Below are 19476 nucleotides of genomic sequence, written 5' to 3'. Positions count from 1 at the left end.
TCAGGTGAGGGAGCATATATTGAAAAGCTCAACTCATTCCAGCATTCACTCAACTTCTTTGGGATTTGAGGTGGCATACAACAGCTGCCATAAGGTGGGTGGTCCAAAGAAGGACACTTTGTTGCCTTGCTATTTTGCTTGCTTTAAACAGCAAACTGAACTCTACTTTGAAGATGAAGCTTCAACATTACCTTCACCATCACACCAATTTTTAACTCCTGAACACATACCCTGTGGGGCTAGCACACAGATAGAGAAAGCTTCTGGTGCAGTTGTAGGCTCTGCTAAAGTTAGTGGATGCTGCTCTGTAACATCCTGTCAAAGCCTGATTACCCGCAGTGTATACTGATGCAGTTCAGCAAGTACTGTACTTCTGCATTTTATTCATATCAACCTATTTTGGTTCCCCTATTTTTAAACAGATTTTTAAATAAATGTGCAGCTGATATGGTTGTGACACTTATTAGCCACAGAATCATAGAATAAGCTGAGCTGGAAAGGACCCATCAGGATCATCAAGTCCAACTCCTGGCCTAGCACAGAACAGCCCAAAGAGTCACACCATGTGCCTGACAGCATTGTCCAAATGCTTCTTGAACTCTGTCAAGCTGTGACCACTTCCCTGGGGAGCCTGTTCCAGTGCCCAAGCACCCTCTGGGTGAAGAACCTTTTCCTGGTATCCAACCTAAACCTCCCTCACCTCAGCTTTATGCCTTTTCCTCGAGTCCTGTCCCTGGTCACCAGAGAGAAGAGATCAGTGCCTGCCCCTCTGCTTCCTCTCACATGGAAGTTGTAACTGCAGTGGGGTCTCCCATCGGTCTCCTCTTCTCCAGGCTCTAGACAAAGTGACCTGAGCTGCTCCTCACATGACTGCTTCTAAAGGCCCTTCACCATCTTTGTTGCCCTCCTTTGGACACTCTCTAATTCTTTAATGTCTTTTTTACATTGTTGTACCCAAAACTGCCCCTGGCACTTGAGGTGAGGCTGCCCCAGTGCAGAGCAGAACAGGACAATTCCCTCTCTTACCCAGCTGGCCATGCTGTGCCTGATGCCCCCCAGGACATGCTTGGCCTTCCTGGCTGCCAGGACATGGTAGTAAGCAAATCTCCATTGTGAATGGACTTCTGACATTAATTCTGATCCCCCTTCAGATCTTTTTATCTTATTAAATGCGAAACTCTCAACTCTGACCAAACTCTAGGTAACAAGTAAATTCTGTTTCTGAAATTTCTGTGTACTTCAAGGAAAAGATAAGTGCTTGAGTACATGTACATGTACATGTAGGAAGAACTAGACATGGATACAGTGTTTTGTCTGTATTAAGTAGTTTTCAAAATTTACTATTTTTGATGTATTAACAGAACTACATTACCTCCCCTATTTTAATGTCCTAGCTACCTATAATTACTAAAAAACCCCATCCAAATCACATTTTAAAACACATCAAAAGAAAATCTTCAAAATTCATTAAAATAAAATTTATTTTCCCCTGAAATTAAAAAAAGTAATTTAAACTCCATTCCAATATAGTGTTTTCCTTCATTTGTTGGCTTTAAATAAATATATATTAACATGTACAAAACCAAGAAATTAAATGCACATATTTCACCAAGATGCATCTGAATCCATATAGAACTGGAAAAAATGGGAATAACAATAGTGCCCTTTCTTAATCTAATACCAGTGAAGAACATCCATTCTCTCTATTGCTAGAGAAAGTCAGATATAGTGCTCATGTAAAAATAATTCAAAGCAGAGTTCTGTTTGGACTGTGAAAATGACACATAAATTCTTTACGCATGGTCATACTAGGATTGAATTAAAGCCAAACAAGCATCTGATTCTTGCTTTGAATACTGGTTGATTGACTGCTGTTGTAAACCATTTAATGGGACTCACATTCAAAACACTGCTGAAAAACTGTCTCATTTTAGCAATCTGAGATGTCAGTAACAAGACAAGTTCAAGAAGACAGATTTAAACAAATGTTTGGGAAAAACATATCTACCAAATATACTACTAAGTGGATTCTTTTTTTGTAATGATTTATATACCAAATTCCTTAATCATATTCCAGAATAGTCTGAAGAATATTTGTAAATAGCAGAGCCTCAATTTCACCCAAATCAAAAATTTCATACCATGCTAAATGATCTTATAATTTTTCATTCTCAGTCATTTGGATGCATATAAATAATATTTAAATGCACAAACATATACAGAAGACGTTATATTTATAGTTACATACACAAACATAACTATGAGACATACATAAAACAAGGTAATAAATATGATAAGACAGATATATAGATAAATAAATATGTATAAATATATCTCATATTGATTTTGACTGATCTGGATTTTGCAATAGTTTTGCCACATCCTATACTTTTTTCCTCTTTACTGCTTTTGATTTTTTTGGTAACAATTTAGCTAAGCTAAATAAAGGTGACCCTAAGCACAAACAAAACATTACCAGCAGCTAGAATTTGAGAGGTGCCTGCCATGTTTAAGTATTTAATTAAAATCCTCAGAACAAACCTCAAGACAAGTAAGCACTTCCAGCAGCAATGCTGCAGCACAAAGAAGTCACCACAAGGGAGAAACCAAATTGTCACCAAAGCCCTACACGTAGTACTGAAACCAGCACTAACTTCTAACAGTGGTATTTCTGTCCAGATAAAGCCCAAAGACACAACTCTGATTTCTAGCACTGTAATAACCTAGCAAGGTGTCTGTACAATGTTTAAAGTCTAATTCTGAAGACTTATTATCAAATCTGTGGTACCATTGCAATTCTCTCTGTACATGAATGTAGTACCTGAAAGTAAGGTCACATCTCTGCCATACCAGAGACATTTCACTTAGCTTTAATCATCTATAAGTACTGTGTCTAATCTGACTTAGTCACACAGCTTGTCTTTAAAGTCAACAGAGAGATGAGCAGCTCTAGGGAGTGATACATCTCACTTATCTTAAACACTCATTTCAGGATGAGAAATGGAATGGGATTGTGGAGATGGATAATTGAACATAAACTTTAGCTGTCAGAGAGAACCACTGCACAGAGCTCCTGCAGAGCCAAGGCTGAGGGAGAAACTTCTGTCAGACTCCATGGATCTTACAAGAATTGCCTAACACACACTCCAGAAAAAATGGCTTTTTGCACATAAAACTCAGAGATGCAACTGACCAGAAGAAAATTATTATGTACTTACCAAAAACAATGGAGGACTCACAGTAGTAGTAACCATTTGGCTGCTTTTTTTTCAACATGGAGCAAAGATCAAAGCGGTGCAAGATCTCATCTCCAAAATAATGGTTTTTGAAATCTTCGTAAAGACTAGAGTCAATTTTTTTCACCTTTAAAAAGAAACAGAAAATTCAGTTAGGCATTCAACTTGGACACTGAATTTTCATATCCAATTCCTATAGTTTTCATTTTAACCATAAGTTAAAATAGAAACTTAGTTAGTATAGAAAACTACTTCAAGATGCAAAAAGAATACAGAAATAATCATATGCCAAATCTTCCGTTTTAGGGAAGAACTGTCTACTGCAGAAAATAACAATAAAATAAAAGTGTCATTAGTCCTCCTTTCTACCACTTCCTTTTCAGTCTTGTAGGAAACAGATATACACAATGCTACAAGTGCTTTAACTTCCAGTGGTTTGCAACAGTGTTCATGGAACATGTAACTGGAAATTATTCTTGCTGTCATCACTGAGCATGCTGCTACAAGGAACAATCTCAAAGGGTCATCAAGGGTAGTCTTCTGAGTCATTAAAATCAGTCCACAGGAAAAAATGGTTGTATTTTACTAGTACTAGACTTCTTTTATTCCAGTAAATCTATAAACTTTCTGGGATTTATAATATCGGAATCATTAGCAGTTTTGCATATATGAAACAGGATATAATAAATATTCTATTAGGCTAATTTCAGAAAACATCATTTCAGTAATTATTTTAAGAATTATGGGGTCCTCATTCCATTGCAATGTCAATAAAAATATTTGATCTCCATAGAAAATCAGTATTTTCTCCTTCAATCTACCTCCCAATAATGCTGTTTGTTATTTAAATATCATTCTATGCTAAGAAATATTAGGAGCTTCTAGCAGCTTCAGCTCCTACTAGTGTGTTTCCTATTGCCTGGCTGCTGGAGTCCAGTCCAGCGTGTGGGAGCCTCAGTCTTTGATGGATGTACCTGCTGCTTTCACGTCCCAGAGACACATACCCATGCTGAAAGGACATGGACATGGCTGGCTCCATGGATGCCACTGCCTTCACTAGCACCTGCACATGGGGCTCACAGGATACACAAGTGCAGGTCGCTTCTGACAGGGACAGAAGGTCAGCAGTGTAGGATGGACATGACGTTCTCTCCATGTTCACGTTTGTGCATTCCTGAAGCACCGTCATGACCCCTCTGTCCCCCAGCACCCCTGCCCAGATTGCTGGCCTCTTACTGAGCCCACAGTACTTGCCTCTTACTTACTGGCCTCTTACTTACTCCCACTTGCTGGCTGGCCCAGCTTGAAGTTTCACAGTGATCACCTGCACTCCCCATACCCAGTTTGGGGAGGATACAGACATTTGCCCCTGGCAATCAGTTGGACAGGTGTGCCCACCAGCCTCATTTTAAACAGGACTGACCCCTTTGGCAGCCTGCCCCTTCCCCTCCTCTTTTGTGCTCTTCTCCAACCTCTCACCCTGCACACCCCCCCATGCATTTGCACAGTCAACCAGCCAACATCCTGGACCCTGGACAGCTGCAAAGTCCCAGTTTGCCTGCGGTTTCTTGGCAGCTCATCAATGTGAAAAGTAAAGTCTACTTTAGCGAAGGTCAAATGCCTTTTCATTTCCTTAGTCTCTGAAATTATGACATCTAGTGCTGGATGCTTTTCATTTCAGGAAATGGAAATTTGGGAGTCTACATCTCCATGGAAGCCTACATTTATTCCAGCCTCACAGTAATTACTTAACATTTTATATTCTATGGCTAGACTAGTCCTTATGTACTAAGGTTATTCTGTCATTAAATAATCATTCCTTGCTTTTTGGCTGGCAGTTCTAGAAACTACAGTTAGACATCAAGTAGTAATAAAAATAGACCTTTTCAGCCAGGAGAACGTGAAGCCTTGAGTTCTTCTGGAATGAAATGAAGAAAAGATAAAAAAGATAAAAAGATAAAAATCACAACTTCATGCTCCAATAAAAAAATAACACAAGAGATTGGGATGTTGCTTGTCAAAGACAGGTTGCTAAGGTGTGAATCAAATGTTGAATGCTCAGGAATTGAGTCATGCTTGTGATGCAGTACTGAAAAGTATTTGGAAAAGCAGCCATGGGAAAACCATGATATTTTTAGTAACGAACAATTTCTGGAGTGCTGCTTGCAGTCAGACATGAAAGGATGAAGCAATGCAGGCACGTGGGAAGGTCATGGCTCATTTCTTAACTGAAAGGGTCTGGAGCAGTAGAGATGCAAGAGAAAAGTTGTTTCCACATGGGAATAGTACAGATGCTGATAATAAGATAAGCTATAATGAGGGAGGGTGAGAAACAAGACTACTTGAGAGCACACTTTGAAGCGTTTGGTGCTGGAAGGGGAGGGGGAAGACATCTGCCTCTCGAGGAAGCACTGTAATGGATGATGGCTGTAAAGGACACGGCTGAGTAACGCAGGCCTGGAGAGGCACGGCACGAGGAGCTCTTGCAGGACTGCCAGAGCACCAGGAGAATGCCTCTGGCAGCCCTGCAATGTCTGTTTTTTCCGCCCGTGTCTCTGGGAAGCTGCAGCCCGCTATCCCAGCAGTTGAACCCCATGCAGGCCCCGTAGCTACCGCCACTGTCAGCCTTGGGATCAGGAGCAGGAAGGCTCCAGTGGTGACAGCGCAGGTAGCACAGACGCAAGCACCTCCAGGCTCCGTGCGCCAGACCGCACAACCCAGCACACCACCGAGGCGCTCCCTCCAGGCGGGGCCTGCAGGCGGCCCGAGGGTCGCTCCCTGCGGCGCGGCGCCGCCGCCAGCCGGGACAGGGCCGCAGCGGGCGCGGCCCGGCGGCAGAGGCGGGTCCGGGCCCCCTGACGGGCCCTCCCGACGGAGCGCCGAGCTCCCGCCCGGAGGGGAAGGGAAAGGGGATAGCACAACGCCTTTGGGCTGCAGGGAGGCGCAGCAGCTGAGACAACCTGCCCGTCTGTGGTGAGGAGGGTGAGTAGCGAGCAAAGTGGGAGAGGATGGGAGGTGGGAGAGGATTGGAAGTGAGGTTCTGACAGGGATTGGTACGTCCGATCCCTTATGTGCTTCTACAGAAACTGGTGCTGTGTGATGGTGCAGCATAAATATGGGGCTGTGACCCTGAAGTGTTGGCCAGCCTATGGGGCTGCACTGCATGGTCAGCGGAGGTGTGTGTCACGAACCTCTGAGAGAAGATGATTTTGTGCGTGGATATCATGTCTGTGCATGTTACTGTATTTATGGGTACTTGGGTGTACACAGACTTAAAAATATCTAAAGAACACAAACTGTAAAACTAATGCTGGTAGTTAGCTCTGTTACTCCTTCCTTGGTAGCTAATAGTGGATGTAGTTACTGGCTGCATCTTTTCACTTGAACATGTATAGTCAATTCCTGGTAGCATCTCAGATTCTCCAGGGATGGAAGACTGACTTCCTGTTAACTTCCTGTTGTCAATTAAAGTTACTTCTCAGGACGTTTTGGATGACTTGTGAATAAAAATAGCTCTTGCCAACAGATGAGTGCCACATCAGCCACAAGCTGTGCCTTGCCACCACCGCCTGGGCCTGAGCAAGAGGAGCAAGAGAGCTCGGAGACACATATGTCTGTTCTGTGGTATGCAGGGCAGCTGGCAATTACTTACTATGATACAGAAGATTGCTCAGTCTACTTCATGCCTGACATACCTGATAATGAAGACCTCAAGCTACTGCAAAAAGTGATTGGGGAACTTAACCCTCAATGCATAGTGACCAGTGCAAAACAGGACCAGAATATTGCCAAATTCCTGACCAACCTAACAGCAACTGCTGGTGATAAAGACATAGGAAAACCAGAAATTGTCCTGTTTCCCAACATAGATTTTGGTCTAGAAGTCAGCAAGCAACGGATCCTGTCTAGGCAATTTCCATTTATCCCATCTCATATGACTGCCACAGAGAAAATTCTCTATTTGTCCTCAATCATCCCTTTTGAGAGTCCACTCATGATACGAGCCTTAGGGGGCCTCCTTAAGTTTCTAGACAGAAGAAGGGTTGGAGTTGAACTCGAAGACAGCAGTATAGCAGTTCCTATTTTGGCCTTTAAAAAATTTGTGCTGTCAGATACTGTGAATCTGGACCAAGACACTTACTGTGTCCTGCAGATATTTAAAAGTGATATCCATCCTTCTGTGTACAAGCTAACCAGTGGACTAAAAGAAGGATTTAGCTTATTTGGAATTTTAAACCGTTGCAGATGCAAATGGGGAGAAAAACTGCTGAGGCTGTGGCTCACACGACCTACCCGGAATGTGACAGAGCTGAACAAACGGCTAGATGTTATCAACTTCTTCCTGCTAGCTCAGAATCATGAAACAGTCCTCACTCTTCAAAACTGCCTCAAGAATATTAAAAATGTGCCTCTTATTTTAAAGAGAATGACTCTTTCCAACACAAAAGTTAGTGACTGGCAAGCACTGTATAAGACAGCATACAATGCAGTGTGCCTTAGAGACACGTGTCGTTCTCTGCCCAACACTATTGAACTTTTTCAGACTATTTCACGTGTCTTCACTGATGATCTGCACTACATTGCTAACCTGATCAGCAAAGTGGTAGACTTTGAAGGCAGCCTCTCAGAGAACCGCTTCACTGTTAGACCCAATGTAGATGCCACAATTGATGAGAAGAAACGAAAGCTGATGGGACTGCCAGACTTCCTTACAGAAGTGGCACGAAAAGAACTGGAGACTTTGGACAATCACATTCCCTCCTGTTCTGTGATCTACATTCCTTTGATTGGGTTCCTTCTCTCCATTCCACGCCTATCAAATATGGTGGATAAGACTGACTTTGAAATTGAAGGCTTGGACTTCATGTTCTTGTCAGAGGATAAACTGCACTACAGAAGTGCCCGGACCAAGGAGCTAGACAGCCTGCTGGGTGACTTGCACTGTGAGATCAGAGACCAGGAAACACTCATCATGCACCAGCTGCAGACAAGGATCTTGGAGAAGTCTGAAGTACTTAACAGTGTGATTGAGTACACTGCACACCTGGATGTGCTGCTAGCCTTGGCAGCAACGGCCCGGGAGAATGCCTATTGCCGACCTCGCTTTACTCACCGCCACGGCTTCCACATCAAGGATGGAAGGCATCCACTCATGGAACTATGTGCAAAGACTTTCGTGGCCAATCCTGTGGACAGCGGCGAGGCTACCAGACGAATAAAGATCATCACAGGGCCCAACTCTTCTGGAAAGAGTGTTTACTTAAAGCAAGTAGGTCTTCTAGTGTTCATGGCTCTAATCGGCAGTTACATCCCTGCAGCAGAGGCAGAGATTGGAGTAATTGATGGGATTTACACAAGAATTCACAGTAGGGAATCAGTTTCTGTAGGGCTCTCCACATTCATGATTGATCTTAACCAGGTGGCCAAGGCTGTAAACAATGCCACAGAGAGGTCCCTGGTACTTATTGATGAGTTTGGTAAAGGCACCAACACACTGGATGGCCTGTCCCTTCTGGCTGCTGTCCTGAGGTACTGGATCAGACAAGGAACACAGTGTCCACAGGTCTTTGTCTCCACTAATTTTCACAGTTTAATGCAGCTAGAACTCCTGCCTGATACACCTCTTCTGGAGTACCTGACCATGGAGACCCATCAGGATGGAGAGGAGTTGATATTTTTCTATCAGATCAAACAGGGCATGTCCACCATTAGTCATGCTGCCAATATTGCTGCATTAGCAGGAATGCCAGCCAAAATTATTGAAAGAGGAGTGGAAGTATCAGAACTGATTCGCAACGGAAAACCTATCAAATGTCTTGATAATCCTTTAAAATGTGATAGGATGGAAAAATGCAAGTCTGTTGTGGAAAAGTTTCTTTGCATAGACCTTGACGATCCCCAAGTGGACTTGGAAGAGTTCATGTCTAAAGAGGTGTTGCCTTCTGCAGCCTCAGTCCTGTAGCAAGGGTATGTGTAAATACATAGACTGCATCATATCTACCATGGACAGTCTGGAACTTTAAAGAATGATCACTATGACATGACACCTCACAGGACATTTAGCTTGCAACAAACTGTCATGTCCTTCCTTCTCCTTGTTTAAACCAAGTACTTATATATCCCTGCAATATGGTGTATCATATAAGTGTATGAAGAGGAAGAATTTTAAGAACCTCTTCCAGCTGTTGGGTCACTCAGTTTGTGCATTTTCTGTCCCTGTTGCTGGAACCTCAGATTAAAAAAATATACTGCAGAAAAATCACAAAAAATTTCTACTAGTCTTAGAAGACTATTAAAGGAACATGTTTATTGTTTCATATTGTGCCAAAGTGGTGGTTTCAGCCATTTTAGGATCAGCATAAAATATTCCAAATAAATACATGGCTCAGACTCTTGTACCAACAATTAACAGTTGTCACAATAAAAACCACTAACATAGAGACTGCCATAAGTAGCAATGCAGAGGGATTTAATGGCTCTGTGACTTTTCTTATACCAGCTTTTCTGTCCAAATGCCAGAGATCACAGGGGTTAGTTATAAAAAGAATGCTGGTGGTCAGATTCAGTGGGCACTGATAAATAGAAGTACCTTAGTTTTACTGAGAACTGTTCTCTTCTTTAAGGTCCTGTATGATACAATTGTATCATGCATTCTATGTGTCTATGCTACGTGGGTATAAATAAAGGCAAAATTACAAATCTAGGCATGTAAGAGAGAAATTCATATTTTCTGTTCCATTTTCAATTACTAACATTTGAGGATTAATACCACAAAGGGAGGATTCCCTTTCAATTCTCTTGTCATGCAGAGGATCCTTTACTGAACATAGTATTTTATGTATGCGTATGCAAGAAAAATTCATTAACAAATTAATGATGCAAGAGCCATATCTAAACACTATCAAAGCAATAACCTTTCCTGAAGCCAGGCAAGTACCTGATATTCCTCATGTAAATAAGACAGAGGAGACATTACATAGCTTATTGTCTGCCAAAACTTGCTCTAACCACTTACATTATGGCAAATAAAAGACATACTACATCTCTCATCTGTATGTCATTTCAAGAAGCCAAAAATATTAATGTCATATAAATTGAGAGAAAATTTAAATTTAAAAAGAAATTTAATCCCTTTGTAATTATCAGTATTGAACATGTTATCTGGTATATCTGGCTGAAGATAGCAAAAAGATGAATATCAGCATACATCAAAAAGATGTGTAATTGGAGACACTGCTTTGGGTTTATTTCAGTGTGGAATTTCCTCCTTGATGATAAAGGAAACTATTATTATTACCAAATAAGTACCTTATGCTATTTCTGTATGAAACTGGAAAGTGACAGAAATTTAACATAATTTACATTAAAAAATACAATAATAAATTACTGAATAGTGCATTTAATGCTATTTCCAGTGCAATCATAACAATACTATCTGCATAATATCTGGTATCATGATGTTACCATTGAAGTGAATGGCAACACTGAATCAGGCCTTGAATAGGCCCCTGCAATACTCAGAAGTGTTGCAAATACAAATATTTTTCTCAATAAAATATTCTCTTTTACTATTTATACATGCAGCATCTTAAAGATACACTGTACAAAAGATATAATATACAAAAGATTGATGATTTATCATTTTGGCATTTCTTGTTGTCAACCACTGTCTAGGCTAGGCACATACTCTGCACTAATTAAGTAAATTCCATCAGAGCAATTTAGCTGTCAGTCATCTTCTACTTATGAAATTAATTTCACAGCATTTGCAGTTCTGGCAGTACTAGGTATCAAAGGACCTTCAAACATCATACAGCATTTATGAAGTGTCTCACAACACACCCTGAAAGAAACAGGAATGTGGACAAATGGAAAACACAGGGCTTGTGACTGACTGGTGGCAACTTAGGAGGTAAGTGAGGGAAGCAGGAACAGAAACATTATTTTCAAATGCAAAACTCCAGTTGCTTCTTTTATTGTGCTTCATTAGGTTCTTTGCATAGAAGGTAATGATGATAACCCAGGATTCTTCTCATTCAAATAATTCTGGAAATAGCTGAACATGTGCAAGTCAATTATATTCCTTTGTCTCCTTCCACAAGGACATCTAGGAGCACACTATACTTTCTGTTTTTGGGGAAGTGTTCAGTGGCACATCTGATCTGAAAAATGTCCAACTAAGCATGAAGAATGAGTTGGTCCCACTTCTAAATAGGTAAATAAGTCCTTTAATTTGAGAAGATGAAGGGAGTACAGTAAACCAGATAGCTTTTTTCGAATCCACTTTATTTCACACTTCCATCCTTTATTAATATCTGTTTCCAAGTTTTTTAGATTTACCATTGTTAGCTTAATTATGTGCCTTCAAAGTGAAAACCTTATTTCTTGAGATCTTTACTAGTTCTGAATTCTCAAACTCTTTGCTTTGTAAATATAATTTTAACTTTGGGAAAGTTAAAATCTCTACAGAATATATACATTTCAAAATTACTGCAGTTATATTACGGTTTAAAAAACAGATTTTTTTTTTCCCTAAAATATAACTTTGGTGGGATTTAGATGTCATTAAGAGGAGGGTGACTTAACAGAATATTGTTTCAGATAAGGAAGCTTACATTAAAAAAATAAATTAATATACTTATATAAAGATATGGCTGAGAATGATACTCAACCACTTCAGTGCTATTTGCTCTTTTATAAGCTTGCTCATGTAACCTTCACCCACTTCCCTTTTCTTGCTTTTCATATTGTTGTATCATCTGAAAATGCAATTAGACATCGTATTAAAATGTACTGCCAAATAATTACTCCTTTTAGGATACATGTTTTTATTTACTGTTTTCTGTAAGTGCATGAAACTATCTAACTAAATGCAGGAACACAATGAAAGAAAAAATTATAGTAAAAACTGATGCTTATGCCTCACACTGAATTGACAGAAAAATGTACAGATTTTTTACTACATAGTATCTTTCTATGCAGTAGATCATATGCATTATCCAGCATTATGGAGGGCTCAGGAAGATGATTTGGAATGACATTGACCTGGTTCTGTCAGCAGCAGTGAATATCAGAACAGAAAGGATGTATCCTGGCTAATATTTCATGGAAGGTAGATAAATGTAAATGAAACAACCAACCAGCCAAAAAACAGTAAAAATACAGAATAGTAAAAATCCCACCCTGATTGTCTCAGATGTTTTAACCAGTTAAATCACTGAAGAACTGATATTCTAGAAGATATGTGGATTTTTAAAATTTGCATTTTAAAATCCCAACTTTCATTTCAAGCAAAAACTTCTGTAAGTTTACAAATTTAATATCTATGCCACCTGCATCCTGTGGCTAAGTCTTTATTTCTATTTTAGAACAAGTATGCACACCCTCATATTTTCTTGATGTATCTCAAATCTCACTACCTTCTTTCTACTGATTTCAAAACACTAGTTAATTAAAACATGCACCTTCAGCATTTTTAGACTATTTCTAACTATAATTTAAAGCTTAATTGTTAACTTTAACCCACTATTGAGGAAATATCAACTTAAAAGATTAGTTTTATGTACTTTAATTCTTATTTAAAATATTTTTTCTGAAAATTATTTTCCTAGTCAATGTTAAAGAATCACATAAAACATTCTCCACAACGTCAGAAAAAAAAGTATGGACGTATATCTGTGTTAAATAATACAGCACTACAGTTAAATTAGTATGAAATTTTAAAAAAGTTACACTAGTATTGCTTCCATATATTTTAATCACAATTATACCCTATTTTCATGTAGTTGTGTATTTTGTCATAAAAACCCTAATAGGCAAGAAATAACTGCCTGCAAGAGAGAATATAGAAGATATATGAAATTATATTATATATATTTATTAATAGAGTTTTTCCTCATTACTCTGAAATTCACCAAAGCATATTCGGTAGGCAACTAACAGTCTGCCTACTATGCATAATCCAAACAGAAATTCTACTGTTTATTTGCTCATTTTCTCTTATACAGCAGCAAAACTCAGCAAACAAACTGCACGCATACAATCTACTGCCTAATGAGAGTTCTGCAACTCTGAACAAGTATTTTTATCCTTTGGTCTTGCCTAATTTCCCAACAGAAAACAGACCATGATATTACTGCACCAAGAAAATCAAGAGTGGTAAATTACAGTACAGGACTGGTTAAACGGTAGAAATACTAACTATTTCTTTAAAAGCCAAGTATTAAAGCCTTACCTCTTCAGCTGGTTCAAAGTAGCAAATATGATGCTAGAGCATAAACAACACTGTCCATCTCCAAATTAAACTTTCTAGATTGCTGCTGAGCTATGTGAAATGTGAGCTCACCTGTTTACGTAGCTCTGTTGATTTTGACAACTTCATGAAGGTCAGATGTGGTTTAAAAGCTCTTTCTTCTCCTGCCATGATCCCCTTTTCTTGAAATTTCTTCTTCATAGTCTCTGACAGGAGGAGAAAATTGCATAAATACAAAGATATTACATAATGTAATGCTTAAAATGTGCTTTCAAATGTAATTTTAGTCATGGGTCCTTCACATGAAAGAAATAAGATGATGAGTACTAAAAGGCAGGGAGATTTCTACTTAATTTCAAGGGTACATATTATTCCTTCAGAGGTATAGACTATTTCCTGTGAAAATGGATATAATATTTCATGTGAAATATTTGCAGTTAATATCAGTTAAATAATGGCAATTAGAAAGCTGTTCATGCTGTCTGATTTTGCCATCATAATAGAGACTCAACATTAGCACTGTTCAGGAGTCACTCTCACTAAAAGTGTGGGAATCTTCAGGAAAACTCTGTAACAGAATTCTCAATTCAGAGTATTCTGTGGTGAATTCTATGATCTGTATTTGGGTAATCTCCCACTCAGATTAAAGGAAATTTGAAAGTGAAAGCTCTAAGTTTTGGCACTGGATTTACATGCCAGCATTAGAGAACATATTAGGTGTGCTGATGATTTTTGCTTGGGTTTTAAAGCTTCACTGTTGCCTTCTGAGCGAATTTCCTACTTTTCATGTACTTTTTCCTACTTTTGTCTGTTTACAGTCCAGGCCAAAACAACTCGACAACACTGACCTAATTTACTATTTTGCAACTCATCTGCCCAATGTAATGTTTAATTTCTTGGAAATAAATTTCAGTGTAACTTTTGAATTATGTTCTATGGGTTTTTGTTAGATTAAATACTTTCAACTTTTGAATTATGTTCTATGGTTTGGTGTTTTTTTAGACTAAATACTTTCAATGTGAAAAATTTCTGTTTGAAAAAAGGGTTAGATAAAATTGAAAAAACCTGTGCTAAAAATAATACTGGGTAATAGAGTATTTCTATTGCTGGAAAACAGAAGCTTTAAGCTTTTTTTTTCTTTGCAAGTACAACTTTCAATATTTCACTAGGTGTAGGTCTAGCTCACTCATACAATCAAACTAAAATCAAAATGGGGAAAAATTATCAATCTTATCAATAAATTTAATCAGCCCTTAGCAAAACAATGTATGTTCATTTATATATATTAATTTTTTGCTTGATAGTTCAACAGTCCTTTTTCTGGCACCTGGAAAAAACAGCATCACATCGGGAAGCAAATAACCCAAGTACAGCTGACCTACATGTATTATTTTAAATTTTGTCTGTGGGAGACATTTCTAAATTTACACTGAATCCCCACTAAGCTCTCTGGCTCCTGTATCTATTCTCTAAACAGCATAGTTTGGGGACCCATTGACATTGATGTTCCAGCAAAGGGTAAATCTTATTGGGCCCAGGTTTACATTACCATGTGATGTTCTGACTCTGTCTTGTGCACAGCAGTCCTTTTTTCCCCTCTGAAAACTCCGTTATTTTTCTGCCATCACATCTTAGGCCATGCAGTCTTTCTGACACTCTGCAACTAGGATCTGTGCTGATGAAGAATTGCACCTCTCCAGGTGTTCCCTCCTAACTCTGGGAAGAGCTTAGCATCAGAGCAGAGGCTTGCCAATGTGCCTCTGATCACGCGACTGTGAACTCAGGGATCTCAGCAGGACAGACTGATCACACAGTGCTGTGACTGTGTGGGAATTGGGCGGGACAGCTGGGCACCTGCACTTTACCCTGCTGAACAGAACCACTGGCCTGCCTGTCTTCGTTTTGTGTGAAATAGCTTTGTTCGATATCTGGTCGATTTATCTTTCCAAAATCCTCTTCCATACCTGGCAATTCCAATCAAGAAAAAACAATGAAAACCTGGGTCAGAAGAGAACAGCATGGAGAGAGACTGCAGTTTTAAACAACAGTTTACTTGTGTGTAGGTGTGTGTCTACACATGTTCTCAGGGGCATCAGACTTCGCACACAGCTTTGTCATAGCACAGACATATTAAACATCACAGGCTCAAGACATTGGGCTTGCTGGGACTACAGATAACCCCAGTTTTGTAGAATTTAAAATGTACAGAAAGTGTGACATTTTACTGGTTAAGGTAACTTTATGAACATAATTAACACTGTGTTGCCTTCTTCAAAAATAATGAAAAACAGAATGAGATCTGACTAAGTGGAGGGGAAAAAAAGAAATAAAGAGAAATGTTTTCCTGAGAGCACAGAAAGGTTACAAAATAATGTAATGCTATTAATATCCATGAAGCTCCTTGAAGAAGTGGCTACAAGAAGGGATTTAACAGGAACTGGAAAGGACACATGGATGCTGTGGGCAAGAGAAAGTTCTAGGCTTATGAGACAGCATAAAAGTGGATCTGTTGACTGGCAAATACACAAAAGTTAAAGTTATGATGGGAATTCCATTAGCTGAAAGAAATTAGAGGCCAGTGATGAGAAAAAATAGACAATGCCCAGGGTTTTTCACAAATGAGTATCCTTCATCTTTCCTCCAGACATTATCATTACTACTTAGAGTGAAAAATCAAACAAAATCTATGTTTTCCTTTATTAGCCTCAGGCTGACTGATGTTTGCAGCTTCAAAGTATACCCTAGAAATGTTAAAGCTATTTTTACAAGCACAATGACTTCCTGGAACAAATTTTTGGACAGCTTTCAGACTGTCTTTCATGCAGTTTGAAGTACTCTGTAATATCATTTTGTACCTCATTTTTATAATGTCAAAATTACTGAATATCATCTGCCTCTTACACTGGATGCAGCTGAATCCATTAGATAACTCTTTCCCTATAATTAGAATGGAAATGTGATATATGAAGCTTACACAGAACCACTTTACATGGGAAAAGCTCAAAAATCCAACAGCTAGATCAATACAGAACAATTCATAGTAAAATTGCTTATTGAGCCATATTCCGTAATACAAATGGCCATCTTCTTTCCAAAGACTTCATTAGATACAGAAACCTGCTACATATGTATACTTCCAGACTATTAATTTCTTCTTGTCTCAAAACCATGTTCCTTCAATTAAAAGCTTTATAATTTAGAAACAGTATTCTGTCTTTTTATTGACATTTTTTTTTACTTTATACTTGGAAATGAAGAAAAGCTGAGCATAGATAACTTACCATTAGAACTATCACGTTAAGCCATGCTAAAATTATTAAGTTCTTAGGGTTTTTTAAGAGATAGGCCAAGAGATAAGCCAGAGTCAAGCTAGTTTCCCAGTAGTTCCTCCACTGCTCCTTGGTTGTGTATTAGACTTTTCTACAGTGAGCTGTCACTGTCCCAGACCACTGCCACGTATCAGCAAGCCATATTGTTATTTCAAGCACTCATCAGGAGTACGCGTGGGTTGTTCTGTTTCTCTCCATCACCACACACATACACATAAGAAAGATAAGCTTGTTCATAAAGTAGGATGCATGGAGCAGCTGGGCCTAGCAATCCCCACTTCATGCACATGTCAGTACATAAGCTAAGCCTTACAAGATAGTGACAATGTGAAGGTAAAGTCCTAAACTGAAAAAGAAACATAAGCAGAACTTCCTAATAAAACTTTCTTCTTATACTGGCTTCAATCCATTCTAATACTTCCTACAAGTTTGTTATGACCACAAAAAGAAGGGGGTGATAGTACCTTCTTTTAAACCACTATAAGCATATTGCTTCCTTTTAGTGAGTTATTTATCAGAGCTATTGTAATTCAGTGTTAGGCAGCACAATATGAAAAAGAATGTAGATCAAAATCTAAAAGCATTTGCTGTCCTCGCTTTCAGTATGATTTCAGAGAATCATTTCATCATTTCAGAGAATACTTCCAGTCTCACCTAACTAAACAACAGCAATTTGGACTGCCATCTTTTTGTTCACTTTCTACAAATCAGTTCATCTAATGGAAAATTACAATACTTTTGAGTTCCCAATTTTTTCATCAAATGGGTGAAATGACCTAAGAACAACTGACAAGAGGCAAAATTCATTTATCACAGCTTCAGCCATCTGTAACTAAAGTGAACTAAATTAACTGAAAAAAACTATTTCCCTATGCTGCCTAAAGGGAGGGAATTGTAATTCACCCTCAAATGGATGCTAAATGTGTGGATTCACGATTTTTAAAGAAGCTCATCCTTGATGAGCTTTAAACTATCATCCTTGTCAGAATACACTGTTCCTTTCCAGCCCCATGCTTGCCACTGCTCCTGTCTTTTCTGCCAACAGTTATGTAGCTATACAGTAAACTTCATGGGCAAGCTAAATAGGCTAAAAATTAGCTGGCAAAGGTAAAAATGTTAATTTTGTCACAGCTGAATTCCCCATGTGGCTGCACAAAGGGGTCAGATTGCTTTGGTATGGTGGCAATGTAAATTTATGCTCAAGTAAAGCTGTAATGTATCCAGAGAAGAAAATGGGCAATATGACTTGCTTTCTGTTTCTCTCACTCTCTAGTGTGGACTGCTAGGAAATCAATTTGAAGAGATTAGACTAAATGTCATTTATACACAACTGAAGTTAAAGAAAATTACTAAGTTAGTTGTACTGCATGTCAGCCTGACAGTAGTACTACAGTGAAGTCCTAACTGTATTAAAGTATTTAAGCCAACAAAACAACATTTCTTAAAATCAGAAGAACAAAAGCAAATGAAATATGATATGTATGTATAAACAGAAGAGTCATTTTTCTGTTTGTGAAATACAAGCTCCCTCTCGTGGTCAGACCATAACATGCATCATTAATCCATAAAATCAACATCTGCAAATCCTGTAGGTAAAAAACCAGGATTCACTTATTCACTTTTATCAGCTGCAAGCAGCATTTACAATGTAGTTATCAAAATAAAAACCAAGCACTTCATTACTTTTTCCAAATACACTTAGTATTTGTGCTGGTTTTGGCCGAGTACTTTTCTTCATAGTACCTAGTATAGGGTTATTTTTTAGATTTATGCTGAACAGAGGTTTGATCGTTCAGGGATGTCTTGGTTACTACTGAGCAGCACTTGCACAGAGCCAAGACCTTTCCTGTTTCTCAGCCCACCTCTCCAGCAGGCTGGAGAGACACAAGGAGCTGGGAGGGGACACAGCTGGGACAGCTGACCCCGACTGACCACATAGATATTCCATACTGTATGGTATCACCCTCAGCATTTTTAGTGTTGGGGAAAGAAGAAGGAAGGAGGATGGCATTTGTCTTCCCAAGTCACTCTTAGTGATGGAGCCCTGCTGAATCACTGAAGGGCTGAATATGTGCCTGCCTATGAGAAATGGTGAATGAATTCCTTGTTTTGCTCTGCTTGAGTGCATGCTGTTCACTTTCCCTATTAAACTGTCCTTATGTCAACCCACAAGTTTTCTCACTTTTACTCCTCCGACTCTCTCCCCCAAATGGCCGGGGAAGAGTGAGCAAGTGGCTGTGCAAGACTGAGCTGTCAGCTGGGACTAAACCACAGGAGTCCTTCAAATAGTCTGTGGTGCAGCAAAGCAGAAGAAAGTTTTATGTCATGTAAGTGCACAATTTCTAAAAAGACTTTGACAAACAGCTATTAAAATACTCTTCAAACCTCTGTCAGAACTGTTTAACACTATTCCTGGTAGATAATTAAATTATGCTAATGTCTTTTAATGGATTTTTGGGAAGTAACTGGGAAATCAGAACAAACAGAAGATTCACATTAGCTCTGCTTTTCCTGGACTTCCATCTCTGGCAAACCTACATTTACACTGGTATTAGCAGACATGCAATGACCACATCCAGATGTTATTATCAAACAATTTCTCTGTATAATTTACAGAACTAAATGCTTTCCTATAATTTAGAAGCTAATTTAACTTCAT

The 19476-nt window shown here is 38.9% G+C and overlaps 2 protein-coding genes across 4 annotated transcripts in view; one reads left to right on the top strand and one right to left on the bottom strand.

Moving 5' to 3' along the window:
• The window catches only part of AKAP7 (A-kinase anchoring protein 7), an 83552-nt gene that overhangs the window by 45949 nt on the left and 18127 nt on the right, over window positions 1–19476 (bottom strand). For all 3 annotated transcript variants that reach the window (XM_068184483.1, XM_068184482.1, XM_068184484.1), the window contains 2 exons: window positions 13582–13694; window positions 3219–3363 (listed from right to left, as the gene is read on the bottom strand). In XM_068184483.1, coding sequence (XP_068040584.1) covers window positions 3219–3363; window positions 13582–13694 — 258 coding nt within the window. The remainder of the gene's footprint in view (window positions 1–3218; window positions 3364–13581; window positions 13695–19476) is intronic.
• Window positions 6144–12180, top strand: MSH5 (mutS homolog 5). Its single transcript, XM_068184481.1, has 2 exons — window positions 6144–6218; window positions 6708–12180. Exon 2 carries the CDS (start codon window positions 6763–6765, stop codon window positions 9196–9198), a length of 2436 nt encoding a protein of 811 aa, XP_068040582.1. The 5' UTR covers window positions 6144–6218; window positions 6708–6762; the 3' UTR covers window positions 9199–12180.

This window comes from Anomalospiza imberbis, chromosome 3, assembly GCF_031753505.1.
Source record: "Anomalospiza imberbis isolate Cuckoo-Finch-1a 21T00152 chromosome 3, ASM3175350v1, whole genome shotgun sequence".
NCBI classification, from domain to species: domain Eukaryota; kingdom Metazoa; phylum Chordata; class Aves; order Passeriformes; family Viduidae; genus Anomalospiza; species Anomalospiza imberbis.
This window is presented reverse-complemented; position numbering and strand designations above follow the sequence as displayed.

Bases quoted from the DNA above. Each gene is read 5' to 3' on its own strand.
- MSH5 (XM_068184481.1), top strand. From the start codon at position 6,763: ATGAGTGCCACATCAGCCACAAGCTGTGCCTTGCCACCACCGCCTGGG.